Genomic DNA, 22199 nt, shown 5'->3' with positions numbered 1-22199 from the left:
TTTTTGGTTTATTTTATTTTGGAGACATTATTGGAGTTTTTTTAAGGGGAAGTTTTACTTTTTCCATTATATATTCTTTAACGCCTCTTACCACTGAATTATTGATCTGGAGCTAGCCGCTAAGATTATAAGAAATGCCCAAAGATGCCTCTATCTCTTGGTATCTTACACGGCGGTCATCCTAAATTAGTTGATGAACCGCATCAATGTTTTGCTGTGTGACTGCTGTTTTGGGTGGACCTGACCTGGAGTTGTCGATGAGACTGGAGTGACTACGTTGAAATTCGCAATACCAGCGGGAAATAGTTGACTGGTGTGATGCTTCATTCCCAAACACAGAAACCATTTCAGCGAGACATTGCTGTTGGAATAATCCTCTCCGAAAATTGTAAAAAATTATTGCTCGAAAATGTTCTCGGCTAAGATCCATTTTTCGACTGACTTGCTAATTTCAAAAATTCAGTATATCTACACGACTTGTTGTATCTCAATGAAACTCTCGATTTATGTCAACAAAAGATTGAGGTTACATTTGTGTCGAAAGGTTTTATTGGCGGCGCCCTCTAAGTGGCTATATGCAAAACTAAAAAGTCAAACCTCGTAGTTTGTTTTATTCACTGCTTGCTTCTCCATATTTGCAGAAATCGTATGTAACAACTACTGTTGTCATATTTCATCAACACCTCGCTCTCATCTTTGCAGGTGATTCTTCTTTGCTGCTATTGATTTTTTGTATTTTGTCAGCAAAGATCTTATCATTTGTCATTTGGCAAGGAGTGTTTGCTGGCGCGTTCAGAGAGATATGGCTTCATTAAACCTAAGGAGAGCACCTTAAAAAATTCTCTTCTGTGCTTGTAAGCTGCATTGCCGTCAGTTGCATTATAGAGCAGTTGTCCATTGATTCCCGTGATGTTAATGAGTTGTAAGATTATAACTAACGGCCAACTTGTGCTTCTTGATACTGAATATATGTCACACATTTTATCAGCAGTATCAACTTCACCTTTATTGGCGTTATATTGCAAGATGATATCAGGTTTACTTGACACTGGATTTATATCTCTATCTTGAGATTACTACCACTTCTTGATTTGTTTTCAGTGCATAGGAAACCAATGTTTCATTTTTTTGGAATCCAAACAACTAAGATTTCACAGACCTACTTTTATAAGGCAAAAAATTCGCCGTATTTCCTGTTTATTATTATTTTTTTTTGTTTCATGGTCCAAATCATAGTAATTTTATCTTCCAATAATTATTTCGCTAACATATAACTTTAATCACCATCTTTTCACACGTCAAGTTCCGATTTATGCATATCCTTTACTTCTTTGAACAAGTGGTGAACAATCGCAGTATGTGTATTTGGCATGCTGTAGGGGCGTTTAGGTTGCTTATCGCAATAAACTTCAAAATTTGACACAAGAAATGTTTTTGCATCACACAATATAAAAAGTTTCAGTACATGCTTCTTTGTTTGGAAGATATTGAAGAAATCTACAGCGTCCTCGGAAAGGTATCAACATTTCATCAATTGTTTAAAATTCGCCCACAGAGTAGTTGTTCTTACAAATCTTTTTTCTTTAATTCCTGATACTTTTATCGTCGAATCGAATAACAACAAGTAAAAATAGGAATCTGTTTTTATCATACATGCTCGAAAAATTTCAGAGCCGGATCCTTCTGTTGTCCAGAGTTCCAAAAATGGGTATAATTTTCTTTCTTGTATCCAAATAACAAAAGCAAACCTAAGAATGCTTGTATTTCTGTTTTTTATATGGCCTAACATTCGAAATCTGTAAATTCGTGCATTCAATAATGTACTCTATGTTTCAGCTGTGAATATTCTCATAAAAGCATCAACTTTATTTTGAAAATCTCTTTCTTATTATTTGGTGCCGGGCAAGGTTTTTAGCGCTTTTTTATTTTTACTTTGTTCCTAAAATGATAAAAATGTTGAAAAATCTACTTAAAACCAATTTAATGGACAAATAAAAGCCCCTAAATGGCACTTAATATTACTTACATGGCTACCCGCGCGGTGTATTTCATTCACCAAACTGTAGTGCAATAAAAAAATTGCCAATAAATCAACTCTCGAGCCATCAAAGCGCAACTGTTTGCACACCTAGTCAACACATCGGTCGTAGTTTATATCCAGAGGTGTGAGTAAGGGGTACTCCATTGGGTTTTTACCGCTGTTTTAGTAGAATTAGTGTAATTTATATACCGCCGCGGGTAGTTAAAGGTTAAGGGAAAACTGCTATAGTCCTACAAATTTAAAAACGTATAAAATATTCGACAGATACCTATTTCCAGTTCTGCGTGTCGTACTTATGTTCAACTTTGGATTTGAGTGTTACATTAACAAACCGGCTAGTCTTTGAAAAATATAGGATAAACAGTATATTATATGGTGACTGCACTCACAAATAAAAATGCAATGCTATTTTATACCTTAAGAACTAATTGGCTTGCGGATGGAGTGCCGATATGAGTTAATTTTTGACAGCGTATAATCAGTTATACGGACTGCCAGTGTATTTTGTTTTTGGAATTACTTAGCAGCAAGAAATGGTGAAATCTGCATCTCCATGAAACAGCCCTATTGGATGCAGGTTTCCCTTGACTGGCGCATGTCCTGAAAGGGTGCTTTTTGCCGTACTTCAGCCGTATCAGCGTATGTCCGTGCAATATACATTTTGCTATGTGGTTGATTGGGTATACTTTCCCAGTGAGAGTTATGTTTGTTTTTCAGCACTCCTACGACCGGCTCTGGTCCGAATTATGTTAAAGTCATCATCTGGCAAGTTCATCAGCTCTTTTATTGCTCTGTATTCCCCGATGACCTGGTCCATACCAGTATGTTCATAACATGCGGAACATAACAGTTACACTGTTATGTTCCGCCTCCGCCAGTCTGTCGAGTTCCTCTCGACATTCCCGCACACTTTCCTAGAGTCATATCTTCTAAGGTGGACTAAGTGTAGTATTTAGTTTTAATTTATTTTACAGGATATATATAATTTATTTTCGAACTGCTCATTTTTGTTTTAATAATAATAAAATTAGTTACAGCTTTGTTTAACCATGTTTACTAGATAATGCTAATATTAATTTAGAAGGATTCGAAATTGCATCGTCTTCTAAGAGTATAGATGGAATAGAGCAGATGGATAAAAAAATTTGGTATGTGATTATTACCATTACATACTTAACGTTATATTAACATTTCTCGACTAGTTTACATCGACGCTATCTACTTGAAACAGGGTTAAAGATGTTATTGGCGCCGGAATCTGTCCGAAAGGAACTCCCTGGCAAAAATAATACGATATTATTATTATTAACATTTCTAAACAGCTTAGTATAACGGATCATCATTATGTTGATCAAAATTTTAACAAAATCGATTGGAAAGTGTATTTCCTCCAAAGAGGAAAAACCATGGGAGATCTAAAAAATATCCCCATTAACCAGCTGTCAGACATAAATAAGATCGGTGACAAAATAAAACAGATTATTTTTAAGGTTTCTTTTTGTTTTTTTTTTGCCGCAGCATATTTAGACGTACGACACGCACATACATAATATGTTCGATAATTATTTGGAAATAAAAAGTCTTTTTATGTCAAAATTTTTTAACTTTTTCTTTTATAATTTTAGCACTAGCCCCTTTGTTACTGTTGCTCATCAATTATGGAATCTGAAGGAAATATTAAATTGCCCAATGATAATATGACGTTAATTGTAAAATGTGAAGGTAAAATGAATATACTCTTTAGATGAAAAGCATTCCACTATGCATGATTTTAGGAAAGGTTGAAATCATGGTTCCAATAATGTACACTGATTAAATTCGACTCCCAGTTAATTAAAACAAGAACATAGTAATATACGCAGAAAGTGAACAGCTTTGTACATAAATACACTTTAAGTATCTGCAAAAAAATTATGGTTAAATGTTCTGCAGACTAACACCAGAATATTCATGTATCCTGATTTTAAAAATGTTTTGCTTAGGTTTGACACCAATGATTTGAAAAGCCATTGGTGTCATACATTACACCCGGTTCGGATGTAATGTAGACTTATGAATAAAGTTAGACTTATATGTTAGACTTATGAATAAAACTTCTTATTATTCAAGATAAATTATGCTTCAAATCGTGACAAGACATCCCGTAAACCGACAGCTCGTAACCCCACAAATGGTAACGGACAGCTCGTAACACCGTCAATTCATAACGGCGACACTTCATAACATCGACAGCTCGTAACTATTACTATTCGTAACGTCAAAATTGAATTATTCTGTTTATTTTTGTTAACGTGGGAACCAACTTTTATTACAGTTGCAATTGAAATTACGTTTATCAATTTAACGAACCAGCATCAGTATCAGTATAAACATTTTTAACACATTGAATATTTCGTGAAGACATATATTTTGAAAATTGTGTCTTAAAATAAATATAATCTACCAAGAGAAAATACAATTTAAGTTCGTTCCTTTTAATGTTACTTAAATTTACATATTTATAAAAGATTTAAGCCGATAACCGACAAATATAGGGCACATGTTTTAATTTTTACATTAAATAAATCAGCATATCTACTTTTAAAGTTATATATCTGGTTATACTTCCTCGTTGTTATAATATAAATATATCCTATAATATAAACTATGCCACTATCACTTGCTTGAATTAACATTTGACAAAAAGTTTCAATGTTTATGAGATAAGTTTTTGTGTCCAATAACTGTTATGCATAATTTGGTTACTTTGAAGTACATTATGAATTAAATCATTAGTTGTAATTTAGTTGAATTTAAATAAAAAAAAATTGTTTTTTTACCCTTAAAAAAATATTTTAGTTAAAAATGTAATGTCGTTAAATAGAGAATTAAATTCTCGTGTCAAATGAGGTGTCGCATTATACCGATTTCTATTAAAAAATTAACGATTACGTCACTACACCTACACCGGTGACATCATCCCTACTCCATGTACGTTATAAGATGGGTATTTTATAACAAAAATCGACCTGTTTCGGGATTTCCCTCAAAACTCGACGGTTCTCGAAATAATGATAATATTCCATAATTTAGCCGTTCACTGTATAATAATTAGATTATTGCATAATAATAAAACCAGATTTTGTATTTATTTCCATAATATGGCTCATATATGAATCTAATATACCACTTCGTTCGTATCCAACCAAATAGGTTTGATGTTTGATGAACTCGAACAATTATTTTTATATTGTAAATGCAAACAAAAAGTCGGTATGTTTGTATTTGCATATACTTGAATTTGCTATTATTTGTTCTAAAATATATAGATTCTAGTTATTCCAAGTACAAGATAACTTGTAAAACTGTCATGGAGACAAAAAATTAATTATTCATTATTGAATCATCGCATAAAACCTTAGGTGCTTTGCTTGTCATCACCTTTAGACCATGCATAGATCGCCTATCATTTTTCTTAATATTTATTACACATTCACACAAATTACAACAACAAGAAAACTTATATTTTATGGAAAACGTAATTATACTAATAAAAATTGGAGAAAATATTTTTTAATTTTAAACTTCTTGAAACTTCTTTTTCTATTCGTTAAATATTTAAATTTTTTTTCATGTGTTCCTCACTAGCAATTTGGAAGCATTATTTTATATTCTTTTCTATTTTACGCTAGTCTGTATAAATTTTAAATTTTGTACCAATTGTAGCTAATATATTTCACTTCTTAATATATGATGGGTACACACAACATATCTTATTTTTATGTTTTTATTTCCTCTTACATTTTTGGTGTTAATTGAAGATCTATGTAGTCTAGGGCAAAGAGGCATTTCGTGGCCGATTGAGGTCCAGGAGATTGTACAACTGATTTTTATGTACTTTGGCCCGCTGAATCCGAATTTTTGGGCAGAAATTTGTTATTAACAATTTAATTGTTTAAATGCTTATAACTAATAAACTAATAAAGATCTATCCTTTTTTCAAATCATGTTTTGTTTCTTAAAAACAAATAAACCAAACAATTTGTGAAAATTTAAAATTGGTTCATTAGAAGAATATATATTGCAAATTTATTATTAAAAATAAGAAATTATCTACTATATCAGACATTTTTACTTGATAACTTTGATTTTGCTCAACGTAAAGCAAAACTAAACCTCATTTTAAAGCCATGATTATAGGCTTTTAAATGAATTTTGAAAAATTAAATTTTATCAATTTTTGATCCTAGTTTGGTCAAAGATCACTTTGTTGATTTGGTCTGTGCTGTTTAGGACTTCATTGAAGATAGAACTGATACCGAGCTGTTGGCGTATTTTATAGTATTCATGGATGATGCGGCTTTTTTGGCGAGGCAATCGTCTTTTTTGTTACCACTAATCCCGACATGGGATTGCACCCTTATTAGAGTGACTGTTGTATTTTGGTTTATAAGAAGCTGATATATGTCATGAATATCTTGGACGAGAGGATAGTTGGTGGATATAGTATTAATGGAGTGTATAGAAGAAAGTGAATCAGTGCAAATGGCTATATGTTAGTAATATTGTTGAACATATTTGAAAACACGTGAGATAGCTAGTAATTCACCAGTGTGGATAGTACACCAAGGACAAATTTTATCCAGTTCGATAGGCTGTTGTACAATAGATATAGAATATCCAACTCCACTTTCAGTCTTTGACGCGTCGGTGTAAAGAACTACGTTATATTTATTTTTGTTTATCAGTTCTAGACAGAAATTTCTTAGTGTATTAACACTATTTCGCAAGATATCTCTTGAGGGTTATGACAGGAGTGTGCAGTGTATCCAGAATGTTTACATAAAAAGCATTCAAGTTTTTCTGAAGTAATAAAGATCCTATAATTTGTATTTCCATGTGATATTACAATTGAAGTATTTAACTCTATGTAATACTATGTGGTATTACATAGATAAACCGTCGAAAACTGAAGATTTGAGCACATTCATCTTCCGGTGAACTACATCGGATAAAAGAGATAGGGGAAGCAAGTTGTAATCCAAGTTCATTTTTAGTTGCTTGCTCTATGAGTGTATACGGGATCGAAGGGCACACGCTGCATAGTTGCAAAATACCTTGTTAATTTTGGTCAAGGTATAATATATATATAACATGTTATTATGTCTTTTAGATCTCTCAAAAGCTGAAGAATACCTTGTAAAAGTATTAAATCGTTTATCTGGATGCAAAGCGTTTAAGAGCGCAAACATTCAGACAGAAAAATTGTTTAATAGAAGACTTGTCTACCACGTCCAACTCTATATATTGTACATACGCATACAAATGCCTTAGATAAATTGCTCAGTACTTTGAGTGTGTGTTGGGAAAAGAAAACTTAATGTCCAAGAAAGTTGAAATACTTTTACCGCCAGTGTATGAATTGGTACCAAATTGTACAGATACTGTATGTACAAGAAATGCATGTATATGCAAAGAAAGGCTTGTATATGCATTTCTTCAGAAGTTGAATGTTGCTCCTTTTGCAAATGTAACAAAAAACAGGCAGAAACATTTAAAATGCAAATGATAAATTTTTTGATATCATAACATCGAAAAATCGTTATAAACAAATTCGATTGTTTTTTTTTACACATAAATTATAGACTTTAAACTTATAAAGGGTATTTTTTTAGAGGTATATAACTTTGAAATGGAATAAAACAAAGATGATTTTTATAAATTGACATAAAATTGACTTTATTCGAAAGATACTCTTTTGGCATTATAATTTAATGTTTTCTGGCATATGACCGTCATGGCTGGTTCTGACGTAGTCTAATCTGTAGGTCCAATTTTCGATCACTTTTTCTACTATTTGTCGTCGTATATCGGCAATAACGCGGCTAATGTTGTCCTAAGTGGTCAATAGTTTCATGCTTATCGGCGTAGACTAGCACCTTCACATATCCCCACAAAATAGTCTTATCTTGGGGGCCAATTCACGGTCCGAAACGTAAAACGATACGGTTACCAAACGTTTCCTTCAATAAATTAATTATGGTACGAGCTGTGTGACATGTTGCGCCGTCTTTTTGAAACGACCGCTCTTGCATATCATGGTTGTTCAATTGGGGAATGAAAAGGCAGTAATCGTGGCTCTATAGCGGTCACCATTAACTGTAACGTTCGAGCCAGCATCGTTTTCGAAGAAGTACGGTCCAATGATTTCTTCTTCTTCTTATGGTGCCTATCCGTTACGGATGTTGGACACTAACATGGCTATTCTGACTTTGTTGACTTCTGCCCTGAAAAGTCCGGTAGTGGTTAAGTTATACCATTTTCGCTGGTTATGCAGCCAGGATATTCTTCTTCGTCCTGGACCTCTTTTTCCATGCACTTTACCTTGAATTATGGTCCGAAGTAGGTTGTATCGTTGTTCATTGCGCATTATATGGCCCAGGTATTCTTGTTTGCGACGTTTTATGGTTATGACTAGTTCGCACTCTTTATCCATTCCATGTAGTACTTCTTCGTTGGTAATTCTGTCTATCCAGGAAATACTCAACATGCGTCTATAGCACCACATCTCAATTGCTTCGAGTCTCTTTAGTGATGCTTCAGTTAAGGTCCATGACTCCACGACATATAAAAGAACGGAGAATACGTAGCATTTTAGTTGTTCAATGGTACCAATGTAGGTACCAATGATTTCACCAGACCATACATCACACCACACAGTCAGTTTTTCTGGATGTAATGGTTTCTCAACAAACATTTGAGGATTATCTTAACTCCAAATAGAGCAGTTTTGTTTGTTGACTTATCCATTCAATCAAAAGTGAGCTTCATCGCTAAACAAAATTCGCTTATGAAAATCGGAATCAACGGCAATCTTGTTTTTTACCCACTCACGGGTGCACTCAAATGTACGAATGTACGCCTTGCTAGTTAATGATGTGTCTTCAATTCTTGCGTGATTGAATGAGTTAGATTTTGTAAGCACGCAACGCAAGATCGTTCCGCAAAATCTTCCATAAAGTCAATGGACACGTATCCAACTGCTGTGCGCGGTGGCAGATAGACTGCTAGTACAGAACCACAATTTTCAAAATAAATTTGTACAATTTGGAAGCGTAGTTCGGGGGTCAAGTCTATTCATGCTGAAATGCCAAACAGAACTTAACATAAATCACTTGACACCTGTCAAAATGGCCGACTGTTACAAAAGTGTAACCAACTTACATTTCTATACCTCTAAAAAACACCCTTCATAACTTCGTCAACAATTGATAAAATTTATTTTTCAAAATTAATTTTAAAACTTACAATCATTTAAAAAGAGGTGCTCTAAATCTTTTTACATTGAGCAAAAGTAAAGTTATAAGCAAAAATGCAAATATATTATTTTTTTAAAATAAATTTGCAATATCTCGGCTTCTAATGGGCCGATTTTAATTTTCCAAAGTTTGTTTGGTTTGTTTTTTAAAATAAACAAAACATAATTTGAAAAAAGGGTATATCCTTATTAGTTTATTAGTTATAATCATTTTAATAATTTAATCATTAATAACAAATTACTGTCCAAAAATTCAGGTTATCATGTTGAAGATTCGGATTCAGCGGGTTAAAATACATAGAAATTAGTTGTAAAATCTCATGGACCTCAATCAGCGACAAAACCCATTTGTGTCCCTAGACTAAAGTGGACACAGGTGTTATGTCACAAATGTATACGTTTTGAATAAGTATAGTTTTCCTGGTAGCTCTCAAAAATTGTAAAAAAGGTTTTCCATATTCAGACAAACCGTGTTTTCGGCACTTTCCGATTTAATAATTTTTCCATACTGGGCCGGAATAAGAATAAGCCCTATCAGAATCCAAGTAGCTGTGACCCACTTCAGGAAACATAATGATCTATTATTCGGAAATAATTATGTAGAATAAAGTACTGAAATAGTCCAAGGACCACACAATTTTTGTTTTGTCCTCTATAATAATCTGGCCATAAAATTAAGTGTGTAATTTCTGGGTGTTACTCGTTCAAAAGTTTACAATAACGAAAGGGACCACTTGCAATTTCAGTACTTCCCCTGTCAGCCACATCTTCAGTCCATGTAAAAAAGTACTCTTTGTGGCCTGAATAAACCACAAAATTGTATGAACCACATAAAATGTATTGTCTATTGTAAATCCATGGTAATGTAACAGATATATTTATTGGTAAGTTGCATTTTCGTATCTACTTTTTCATTCCCAAAAGCAAGATTATAATGTCTGTACTACCTCTATTCTCTGTACTACCTTCCCTAGAATCGCATATACTGCAAGTATCTCATTTTGGATATCCAAATGAAAGATTAAATTATGTTTCAAAATTATGGCGATACATAGAGAGTTTAACTAAATATTTGTCACCAAGTTTTTCTTCTTTGCAATTAAACAAATATAAATGGTGCATTTTTGTTACATTTAGTAACGGCGACAACTATTTTTTGTTTTCATTTCTACCACGAGAATAATCCGAACTTTCTGCAGGTATCCCTTGAATATATTTTACAACACAACCTATCACATCATATGTTATTTTATGTGGTTTAGATTTATGTTGTCCTTGTTTTCTTGGCGATGGAGCTGACTGACCAGCTTTAAGTTGGATTTGTAAATATTTCACTTTTTTTCTGCCAATCTAATATAGTGAAGAGAAGGCAGTTTTACATACAGGTATTTTTCTTTTTCAGAAGTAGCTGAATATGCGAACAAATACTGCTTTAAATTAAGCGGTAAATTTTTTTATGGCGGGGAGCAACAGGCGGGAATATATTCTCTTGCTTGTAGGCTAAATTTAGTTCCACGTTGTAACCTGCATTTTTCTTTGCACAACACGGGATCTTTATTTACAACTTTTTCTGGAATTACTTTACCAGTTTGCTAAATATATTTCAATCCTTTTTCTCTACACACTGAAGATATATTTTTTTCCAGATTATGTATTTTTGTTCGAGAAATTTTAGACTTAACTCCTTAACATTTTCTTTTTTTTTTTTCTATTTTTTGGGTGTGTTTGCCTTCTCCAATATCGTGCACTTTTTTCTTTTCTTCATTTGCATTTTCAACAGTATTTGCTACAGTCGCATTATTCTGAATTTTACCTAAACTAGCATCGGCTGCTTTTTCCAGGCCCATGAATGGAAAATCTTCAGTATCAATTTATTTGCTAAATAAGTTTTCTTTGCATTTTTTTCGTCTTTTATGAAATGCCCTGTATGTAATTCGAAACTCACACAGTGGATAAAAGTGTTATCTCCTGGATTGGGACATATCACCATTTTCCACTAAAAAAAATTGTCTATGATTAGATGCCACTTTTATCCGCATGTGTAATTTGATCAAAACACACAACCAACTAAATACGCAACAATTAAACTATGTCAAAATATTTACCAGGTTTTTTATTGTTTCAGAAATACTTCTAGATAACGCGGAAGCACTGGGTAAATATTTATTTTAGGTATTTTTCCAACAAATGGAAGATGCCTTTTAAGAGTATCTTTACCCTCTTTGATTTCCTGCAAGTTTAGTAGTAAGGGCATGGCCATTAATTGTGATTAATTTGTAGGCAGTGCTTTCTATCAAACAAAAAATTGCAGGATATCACACATACTTTTGCATACTGTTTTTTTTTACTTTATATGTAGGAAGTAAATGAAACAACTATTCTTTTTGATCTTTAGTAGGCAACTTTAGTTGTTCCTGTCGATGTTTGGAAACAGTCTTCGCAGAATTGAGAATTTAAAAAACCATGGTTTGAAACATCATAAGATAAAAATGTAGAATATAAAATAGCTAGATAATTGATCTAGTAATTGTATATTTAATAAAAATTAATATTCCGATAATTTGTGTGAAGATATGAAAATTATGTGTTAACGTTTCAACAAAATTTATGACAGCGGACACATTCTTATGGATTGGCTTAAATCAGTATTTGTTGCAATTCCTAAGATCATAACTCATGAACCACGCTTTTAAAGCATTTCTTAAAATTATTGATCAAAGAATATATAAAAGATGTGAGAGATTAGTGGAGAATCGCAGTTTGGTTTTATGGGTTTATTAGGAACCAGAGATGCACTATTTATATATGCCCTTTATATGCTCGTACGTGATTATTCACTATATTGAGAAGAATCAATAAATTATTATCACGGAACAGGTACAAATTCTGAAGGGTGTTAGACAAGGCCGTATACTGTCACCAATGCTTTTTAACATATGCGTTGAACGAATATTTCAAATTGTTTTAGAAAACATTCAGCAAGGAATTAAAGTAAATTTGGTCATAATTAACAATCTTCGTTACGCAGACGACAAGCTATTCTGGCTGATAAGATAAAAGATCTGCAAGCTCTGGTTACAAGCATAAATCGTATAGGAAAGCAACCCCTTAAAGATTAACATTAACAAGATTAAACTTGTAACTACACTGCGCGTCACGAAAAAGAGGCCACCTGAAATTACCACAAAGTAATTGTCATTAGATATTTTTGTAATGTTTAAGAATATGTTCTAAAGCAGTATGCAATCATTTGTTAAATAACAAATGTCAGAAAATAACTTCTTTCAAAATAATGATTTTATTGAAAAATAAAAAAAAAATAACATTTTACATTTTTTCTGCTTTCTTTATAAAATTACAATTAAGTCGTGATTATTAATACTGTGTATTATCACCTCTATTGTGAATTACACTCCTCATTCGATTTGACATTGAATTGATCAAATTCTGGATGTCGTTTTGAGGAAAAGCTTCCCATTCTTCCATGAGCGCCAACCGAAGCTGCTCACGATTTATTGGAGCAGGTATTCTGTTTCTTACCCTTCGTTTGAGTTGGTCCCAAACATGTTCAATGGACTTTGAGCCAGCCAGTTCATTTTTGGCACACCGACAGTTTCCAGATATTGCGTTACCATCCTAGCTACGTGTGGCCGCGCGTTGTCTTGCATAAAAATAAAGTTTTCGATGACAAACCCTGCATGCTCGTCTAGAATTTCGGTAAGGTATCGGTGTGCATTCAACGCTCCTCTATCAATAAATAAGTGATCAGTACGGCCCTCGAATGAAATGCCTGCCCAAAACATTACCGAACCTCCTCCAAAAGCAACACGTACTCGTTGAACACAAGCAGCATATCGTTCCCCACGTCTTCTGTATGTTTTGATGCGACCATCTGAGCCATAAAGAACCATTCTGGACTCATCGCTAAACAAAACATGTTTCCAATCTTCTATCGTCCAATGCTCGTGGTCTCTAGCAAACTGTAGTCGGCGCTGTCAATGTGCTGCTGTTAACAAAGGTCCTGTTGCTGGACAGCGAGCCCTTAGACCAAATTCCCTCAACCTTCTTCTCACGGTAGAAGTGCTTAAAGTCCACCCGTCAGCATTTTGAAAACGGTTTTGGATTGATCTAGCCGTAAAGAACCGATTTTGCAAAGAAGTGCGTTGTAAAGAACGGTCTTCTCTGGCCGTCGTGATTCTTCTCGGGCCTGATCCTGGTCGTCGTTCGTGGGATCCAGTCTCTACGAATCGTTGGTAAATTTTTTTGACCATACAACGACTGACTCCAAGCTGTCTGGCCACTTCTCTTTGACTCATTCCATTATTAATCAAAGTAACAATTTGAACAGATCTAACAAATCTCTCAGCCATAGTTTTAAATTTAAAAATTGCACAAGTTTACTCTTCGAACAACTGTACACTAGTGAAAGGTTTTTGAAAAAGAGAATAGACATATTCCAAGAAAAATAAGGTACAAACAACACGTGCATTATCCGAAGTCATAAAACTGATATCAATTCTGCAAACTTATTACCCTTAATTGACCTGTCGGCACCGTTTGTCGGTGCCTAAAAGACGCTAAAAGTGTTACTGCATTGTGGGAATTTAGTTACAATAGAATAAATTGTATAAACTTAAAGTAATTGAAAAATTCTTACAAAATTCTGGGTAGCGTTTTTTTTCGTGACGCGCAGTGTATATGCAAACATCAACATGAGCAAGCACATCTTTTCATAGACGACCAAAAAATTAAAAGAGTTGAGAAATTTAAATGTCTTGGCTTCAATCTTTCAAGTGGGATTATGAGGAGGAAATTAAACTTATGGCTAAGGTGGCTTTTGCTAAATTCAAGAATCATCTCATTCGTTCCGAGGTGTCTTTAAATATTCGTGTGATTAAATGTTAAAATGTTAAAATCATTAAATTGGTTTGGAACAACCAGAAGTAGATTTTGAAAAGACTACTTAAATATCGTGGATCGATCGAGTTACCAATGAGAAGGTATCGCGACGAGCTGGAATGAGCGGAGAACTGTTAAGTGTTATGAAACAACGGAAAAGTTCTTATTTGGGGCACCTCTCACGTGGATCAAAATATTCATTCCTAAAACTTATACTTATCGTCAAGATTGATGGTAGAAGCGGACCAGGAATAAAATTACACTCCTGGCGTATAAATATACCAAATTGGTGTGATGTCTCGGACGCTGAGTACATTTTCCGACTGGCTGAGGATGGAAACCTTAGAATAGTTGATTAGGGCAGCAACTGAAATGCTTATCCGCTCCCACGGGTATGGCACAAAAAAAGGAAGAATTTTTTGAAGAAAAATAATGGTAACTAGAGAGAGAGATGATTCCTAGAGAAAAGTGGATTTTCTCTAGGAATTCAGTTGTACAATGCATTAACATTGACAAAGCTAGTTGCGGGAGTTTCTTGTGGGAAAATTGAATACTTCAGTATCACTTATGAGTCCAGATCTAGAGAATTCAACCGGTTAGTAATCTAAGAAAAAAGTACATTATTTGTAAATAATTTATACAGAAATTCAAAAATTTAATCGGCCAATAGTCTTCGAAATAGGTATACTGTTTATAAGTATACTGTTTTATAGATACTTAAAGAGATAATCATAAGATTATATTTTTAGAGCAAGAAATTCTCCTCTTGTAAGAATTTCTCTCAAATATGTGATTATTACTTATCAAAAATGGTGAGAACTGACTCCTATAAAGTTGTTAGTTAGAATAGCACCATTGAGGAAATTAAAGAAGATAGCAGCAGGTACATGATGAAATATAATAAAATTATGTTTAAAGATGAAACTTCATAGTAGTTATGTTAAAAATATTTTTGGCACGTATAACTTAAATTGACACAATAAATTGGTCGCTAAGATAATCCAGTGAAGATATCGTACATACATAAAGCTGTTAAAATATAGCTACAAAAAATTTGATGTTGACCTCTTTAATCTAACATATGTAATATATGAAATTAGTACAAATTATCAAATAATGACTGCAATCGACATATATAGCAGTACTCAGAAAGTCAACTACAATGACCTGCTCCGACCACAGAACAATATCTGTAAGTCACATGATAAAACGATTAAAAATTATAAACGACAGAATTTTTAAAGCTTCAATACGAAATTAGTAATACAAAATTTTGATTTTAGAAATGGTATATGCCTTTGAGATCAAGTTAAAGAAAACTGAATGCATGATCATAACTAAATCAACAGTTGCAGTTATTCAGTTACCAACAGTTGCAGTTCATTAATTATATTTAAATCATTAATTATGTTGTCGAAATATAGGCGTAAAGCTACATCTAGGGAAGCTTCGGTTCGATGTATTATCTATTCTTCTTTATGGAAAGGAGACGTGAACACTAAAACAAATACATCTAAGCAAATTTGCCCCCTTTGAATTTTGGTGTTAAGAAGAATCATAGAAAGAGTGTCAAATGTGGAAGTAGTTAAGAGGATGGATAAAATGAACCAGAAATAGTAGATATTGATCCAAACTTGAGAGCAGTTGTGATATGTGATAAAAGTTCAAACATACGCCTTATAAATCATTATGAAAGACAGAATCTAAGGAAGGCGAAACTTTCTAGAGCTAAAAATAACCTGGCATAGGCACTTGAATGAATGATTTCAGTGTAGCAGCGGTCAAGAAGACCCGTATAGTAATGATGGTTTCCAAACTTCTAAAGAAGATGGAACTTGAAGAAAAGAAGTTGATCTATAAGTAAACGATTCCTTTGTGCTTAAAACATCAGGGATGTAATGGAAGAGATTGATTAATAAGAGGTATTATATTTAATAGGAGAGACATCTAAGTGTAAATACAATTTGACACAAAACCGTTTATTTGAACACACAGCTTAGTGTTTCCAATGGATATGACCATTGGAAGAGAAATATATTTCGAGTATATATAAAGTAAGACCCAATATCTGCATGTTATAATTATATGGCTTCTTTTATATAATTATTTCTAAAATAGTAACTTTTCATTATTAGGTCCAGGGATATTAAATTTTTACTTTTCTTTTCGGGTCAGAGCATTTTCTATTGGAACTGTGCAAGCTTAGTATCGATTGACAAATTTTTATTGATTAGTTAACCAAATTAGTTTCTGATTTATTTAAATTTAAACTAATCAAATTATCATTGATATGAAGATCCCAGACAGTCATATTGACCGTCTGTTGACCACTTTACTGAAAAGAAAAGAAAATTTTACAATTGATATTCCTAAGACATACAATATCAAAATATTTAATAAGTGCAATAATTCATATGCTTGTAATATATAAATTATAAGCATTTTATCGTAGTCGTATGTGCTTAAATATTCTAATAACTTCTTCTTAAAGTGCACTCTCCGCAGTGGAGGTTGGCTACTACAATTGAAAGCTCCTTTTTATCTTCAGCTTTTCTTATTAACTGTTCAAAATTTAGCCTATCGATTGTCACATGTTTCTTAGCCACGATAGTTTTGTCCTTCCTCGTCCTCTCTTTCTGTCGATTTTTCCTATCACTATTAGTTGAGCATGTTGGTACTTTTATTTCTCAGTTTGTGGCCTAGGTTTAATGGTTTCCTAACTGTTCTACAACCGCATGACTCAAAAGGCTTATCAAACGGAACTCCTTGCTGTGTTAGGACTTTTTCGGTAGTGGAATGAATATTGATTCTAGCCAGTCTTGGGATATTTTTTCTGTACCATAAATGCGATTGAATAAATTGGCAAATATTTCGATGTTTTTTCGTTGAATAATTTTTAACGTTTCTGTATTATATTCCATTTGGACCTGGGCTCTTGTTTGTTTTGAGTTGCTTTGGTGGCATTTATAATTTCTGTTTTCAGCATTTTTGGTCCTTCATTGTTGTTTTCCAATCTTCTTGATTCTTCTCAGATGTCGTTAAAAAGTATTTTGCTATAGTTTTCCCTATATAATATTACTTATTAAAGATAAAGATAAAGGAGTTGATAGTCAAGACATACGATTCATAGAAAAGTTATACTGGCGTCAAACAGCGACAGCTCGCATAAACGGAAAATCAACAGAAATATGTAAAATACAAAGAGGTGTCAGACAGGGTTGTATACTATCCCCACTGTTATTTAATTTATATTCAGATAGAATATTTAAAGAAGCGCTGCATAATTTGGAATGGGGCGGGAAAGTTAATGGAATTCTGATAAATACAATCAGATATGCAGACGATACAGTTATTTTAAGTGATGACATGAATGGATTACAATGCCTTTTAAATGCCATTGATACAGTGGGAAGAGAGTTTGGCCTAAACATAAACTGTTCAAAAACAAAACACATGGTGTTTAGCCGTTTAGCACATCAAGATGCACGATTATATGTTGATGGTCATATAATTCAAAGAGTGTCCAGTTTTAATTATCTTGGTTGCCATATTACTGAACAACTAGATCCAGAACAAGAGATAAAACGTAGAATCGAGATAGCCCGCACGACATTTTTAAAAATAAAGTCATTCTTCTGTAATGATAACTTGCAACTTTAACTTCGAAAGCGCATGGTTAAATGCTACATTTGGTCAGTCCTCTTATACGGTGTCGAAGCATGGACATTAAAAATATCCACCATTAATCGTCTAGAGGCCTTGGAAATGTGGCTGCACAAACGTATACTAAAAATTCCGTGGACGGCTATGCTGACAAATGTGGCAGTCCTTGAGAGAGCAAATGCTGCTCGCGAGCTGCTTGATAACATCAAATGTAGAAAGATGGCCTATTTTGGACACGTAGTAAGGGGAGACCGATATAATATTCTTCAACTTATTATGATGGGTAAAATCGAAGGACGCAGAGGAATTGGTAGAAAGCAGGCCTCTTGGTTGAAGAATATCAGGGAGTGGACAGGAATGAGGAAAGCTGAGCAACTCTTTAGAATAGCTCAAGACAGAGACAGTTTCGCCATGTTAATCGCCAACGTCAAGGGGACTTGATAGGGCACGTTAAGAAGAAGAATATTACTTATTATATAAGTAGTTTGCTATAATTTTTGTTTAATTGTTTGCCTACTGTCTGTTGTATAGTGTCGTTTTTCAATGATAGGACTTTTCATCAGTCGCCATGTTTTCGTACAGATAGATTTAACAATGACGTAAAATATATATTATACGTCACACGTACTGGTTTATAAATTTATAAAATATTGAAATAAATATTTTTTATTTACTAAGGAAATAACATTGTTTATAAATAAATAAAGGCTTTAGAAAATTTATGAAATAATATGATGGCCTTTAAATGTTTAGAACGTTTATTACTCTTACATATTCTATAACAACACCACGTCGTTGTTCCTTTTTGTACAGGTATCATAATAATAATCGATTTAAAAAAATGATTTGCTAATTGTGGCACTTTATTTTTTTCAATAACTAGACTTTCTTTGGTTTTTTTTTATATTATTTATTTATATTACTAACCTAAGCTGATTATTTACAAAATGTCTGTTCGAAAAAAATGGCTGACACTATATTTTTATGTAAAGTCCTATTGGATGTCTATTGTATTCAACATTGGATTGTTTTTCTTGATATTTTTGTTTCTTTATTAGTTTTCCATCTTGCTCGCAATTTTACAATAACAGGATTATGATCGGAATTGATGTTAGTTCCTGGATATATTTTTGCGCTGATAATAGCGTTGTAACATCTCTTATTGACCAATACATAATCCATTTGTATTATTATTACGAATTACTTTGTAATTCTCCCCTAAGTTCCCTAAGGTTTCCTAAGATCAAAGTTAGGTCTCATTTTTTGGTCATCTTTGTAAGTTTTTCTACCGCTCGTACAACGTATCATGGGCTTATCGGTCATAGAAGCATGTCTGAATGATTTCAGTATTAACTAGATTTCCGGATAGTTGAATAAGTAGACATCGGTAAGAAAATGTCACAAATTTTGAACAGCATTGCTGTATTTGTCTTCTAAAATTACTCACAACTTAATTACGATGAACTGGATCATCGTTACTAGAGTAAGAAAGTAGAGTAGAAAGTTTGTTTACCTGAACCTAGCGATCTAACTTCGCTAAAAGCCAATATCTGTACTCCTAAACGGTTAATCTCGTGGCACGCGTTTGCGAGTTTTCCCGTTTCGAACAGACTTCTAACGTTTCATGTCGCAGTCTTAAAATTCGTGTTTAAAATATTTATACTATTTCTCCCGGAGGTTCTTCGCACTCCTTGCTCATTTAAGATCTGTCGGGGACAAGGGGCCGATTAGATTTCATTTCCTCAGCACCACCCATGCCTGGGACGCATTCACGTGTATAAAAACAAACGCAATATACGTCTGCTATGAGTTAGAACGCGTCAGTTAGATTGCGTCAGGTATACGTATGCTATGCTATATGTTAGATCGCGTTAGATACCTGTTAGCTGATGTTTAAGCATTGAAACTACGTTTTAAGTATATTAATATAGCGTGGTTGTCGTTTTGGCGATGTCTTTGCGTTTGCTTTTTTGTGATAACATATTGACTAGTAATTGAACCAATAACAACGAAGATATGATATAGTGCCGTTTTGGCAATATTGCCATGTGCCATGACGTATCATACGTTAAAATCTGACTAATAACAACAGAGATACGGTATAGTACCGTTTTGGCAATGTCTTGTCTTTGTTTGTTGTGTTAACGTAATCCATATCCCCTCCTCTTTCATTTAACGTGTTACGCGTAGTAATCTGACAAATAACGATGGAGATACGATATAGTGCCGTTTTTGGCATTGTCTTTACGTTTGTTTTTTTTGTCCTTACATATTCGTTATCACCTCCCCTTTCCATTGATACTTTGCACATTGTTGAACGTTGAGCCGTTTAGATATTACAAGCTTAGTGTCCTTTTTGGCAATACCGCCATCTTTGTTTTTTGTGTTAACGTATTCGTTACCCCCTACCCTTTCCGACGATACCTCACACGTCACAATCTGACCAATAACGATGGAGATACGATATAGTGGCGTTTTGGCATTGTCTTTGCGTTTGATTTTCATTTTAACATATTCGCTACCAACTCACCTTTCCATCGATACCTTGCACGTTGTTGTACGTTGAGCCGTTTAAACGTTACAGCTTAGTGTCCTTTTGGCAATGCCGCCATCTTTGTTTTTTGCTTCAACGTATTCGTTACCTCCTCCCCTTTCCAACAATACCTCACACGTCACGATCCGATGAGCCGTTTTACCCCCACCACGAAATGAGCCAAAAACGAGCAGAATGGACCTTAGCGATTTCTTATGGGATTTAACATGGGAAAATACGCAGAACTGTTGCTGCCCTTTTACTATGTGACTTATGAAACTGAGACTGAGCTTTTAAAAGTTGTTCATAATCTGGCAGAAACTGTGATGAGCTGATTCGCAGGAGTGAAGCTAAGTGCTGGTCAGTCAATCGGATTCTAATGCTGTTTTTGCGAAGCTTCATATAGCATCAATAGTTGCTTCAATTGAAAATGCCCAGGTCCTGTTCGATAACTTTTTAAAGTCTTCAAATCTTCACTCAAAGTCTTCATGAAATGTGATGTTGAATTAAATGGCCAAATATATGGTCTAGGAGGACTATTAAATGGCCAAATATATGGCCTAGGAGGAATATTAAATGGCCAAATATATGGCCTAGGAGGACTATTAAATGGCCAAATATATGGCCTAGGAGGACTATTAAATGGCCAAATATATGGCCTAGGAGGACTATTAAATGGCCAAATATATGGCCTAGGAGGACTATATTGGTCTACCTCGTTTTCGTCTAGTGGGCGTACTCCATTTTTCTCCCTTTTTTGGCCATCTATTTTCAGGCATTCTCTTCAGGTGTCCGTACCAGTTTAGTATTTTAGCTTCGATATTATCTATTCTTCTGTTAGGTCAATTTCCATTTCTCTCCTAATGTCTACGTTCCTCACCCTATCACGTCTAGTGGACCGGCAACATCGTCTCCAATAGTCCATTTCCATGGCCTTAATTTTTGATTTGCTTCTTGGATTGATTTCCCAAAGTTCGGCTTCGTACAGACGAATACTTTCTATTATTGTTTTACAAATTCTTCTTTTATGTTCTTTTGTTATTTTATTATTCCACAATAGTCCGTGTAGCTATCTAGTCGCTGATCTTGCTTGGCTAATCCTAGAATATATTTCTTCGCTACTTTCTAGTTTTGATGTTACTTGGATCCTCAAATATTTGAAGATTTTAGTTGATTTTATAGTTCCCGTTTCAATTTGTAGGCTGTCTGGTCTTTCTCCTGTAACTAAATACTCGTTTTCTTGTATATTAATTATAAGGCCTTACTGGATGTACTCCTCTTCCAGTTTTCTAAGCATATAGTCTATATCACTCTCCTCCTCGAGAATAGAAGAGTAATAGCTAGAATGGCTTCGTCGTCAGCGAAGTGTATGGTGTATAATCTCTCGTCTTCGATTGGAATGCCTATATTGCAGCATTTTCTTCTCCACACTGAGAGCGCCGCATTCAGATAAATTTTAAAGAGTGTAGATGCTATGCAGCAGCCTTGCTTTAGACCCTTACTAATAGAAATGTCTCCTACTTCTACTAATTTGTTTCCAGTCTTTTAATGTTTACTCTCATTGCTATTTGGAGCATTGAAAGTGATACACTATCGTATGCCTTTGTCAGATCTATAAATTCCACATGAGCTGAAAGGTTGTGGACTAATCTTTTCTAAAAAATCTGCTTTAGAGAAAATATGCTGTCTATACGAGATCTGCCTGCACGAAAGCCATTTTATTCTTCTACGTTTGTCATCTCTTTTCAATTTTATTTTTTATTATT

The 22199-nt window shown here is 33.9% G+C and overlaps 1 protein-coding gene across 9 annotated transcripts in view; it reads left to right on the top strand.

Moving 5' to 3' along the window:
• AdipoR (adiponectin receptor) overlaps positions 1-22199 on the top strand; it is a 114337-nt gene that overhangs the window by 47851 nt on the left and 44287 nt on the right. For 5 of the 9 annotated variants that reach the window (XM_072522941.1, XM_072522942.1, XM_072522940.1 and 2 more), the window contains one exon: positions 11464-11493. The exons of the other annotated variants lie outside the window; for them this stretch is intronic. In XM_072522941.1, the coding sequence (XP_072379042.1) occupies positions 11464-11493 (30 nt within the window). The remainder of the gene's footprint in view (positions 1-11463; positions 11494-22199) is intronic. 9 annotated transcript variants of the gene reach the window in all.

Source organism: Diabrotica undecimpunctata, chromosome 2, assembly GCF_040954645.1.
Source record: "Diabrotica undecimpunctata isolate CICGRU chromosome 2, icDiaUnde3, whole genome shotgun sequence".
Lineage (NCBI taxonomy): Eukaryota > Metazoa > Arthropoda > Insecta > Coleoptera > Chrysomelidae > Diabrotica > Diabrotica undecimpunctata.
Note: the sequence above shows the minus strand (reverse complement) of the source record. Positions and strands in the feature narration are given on the sequence as shown.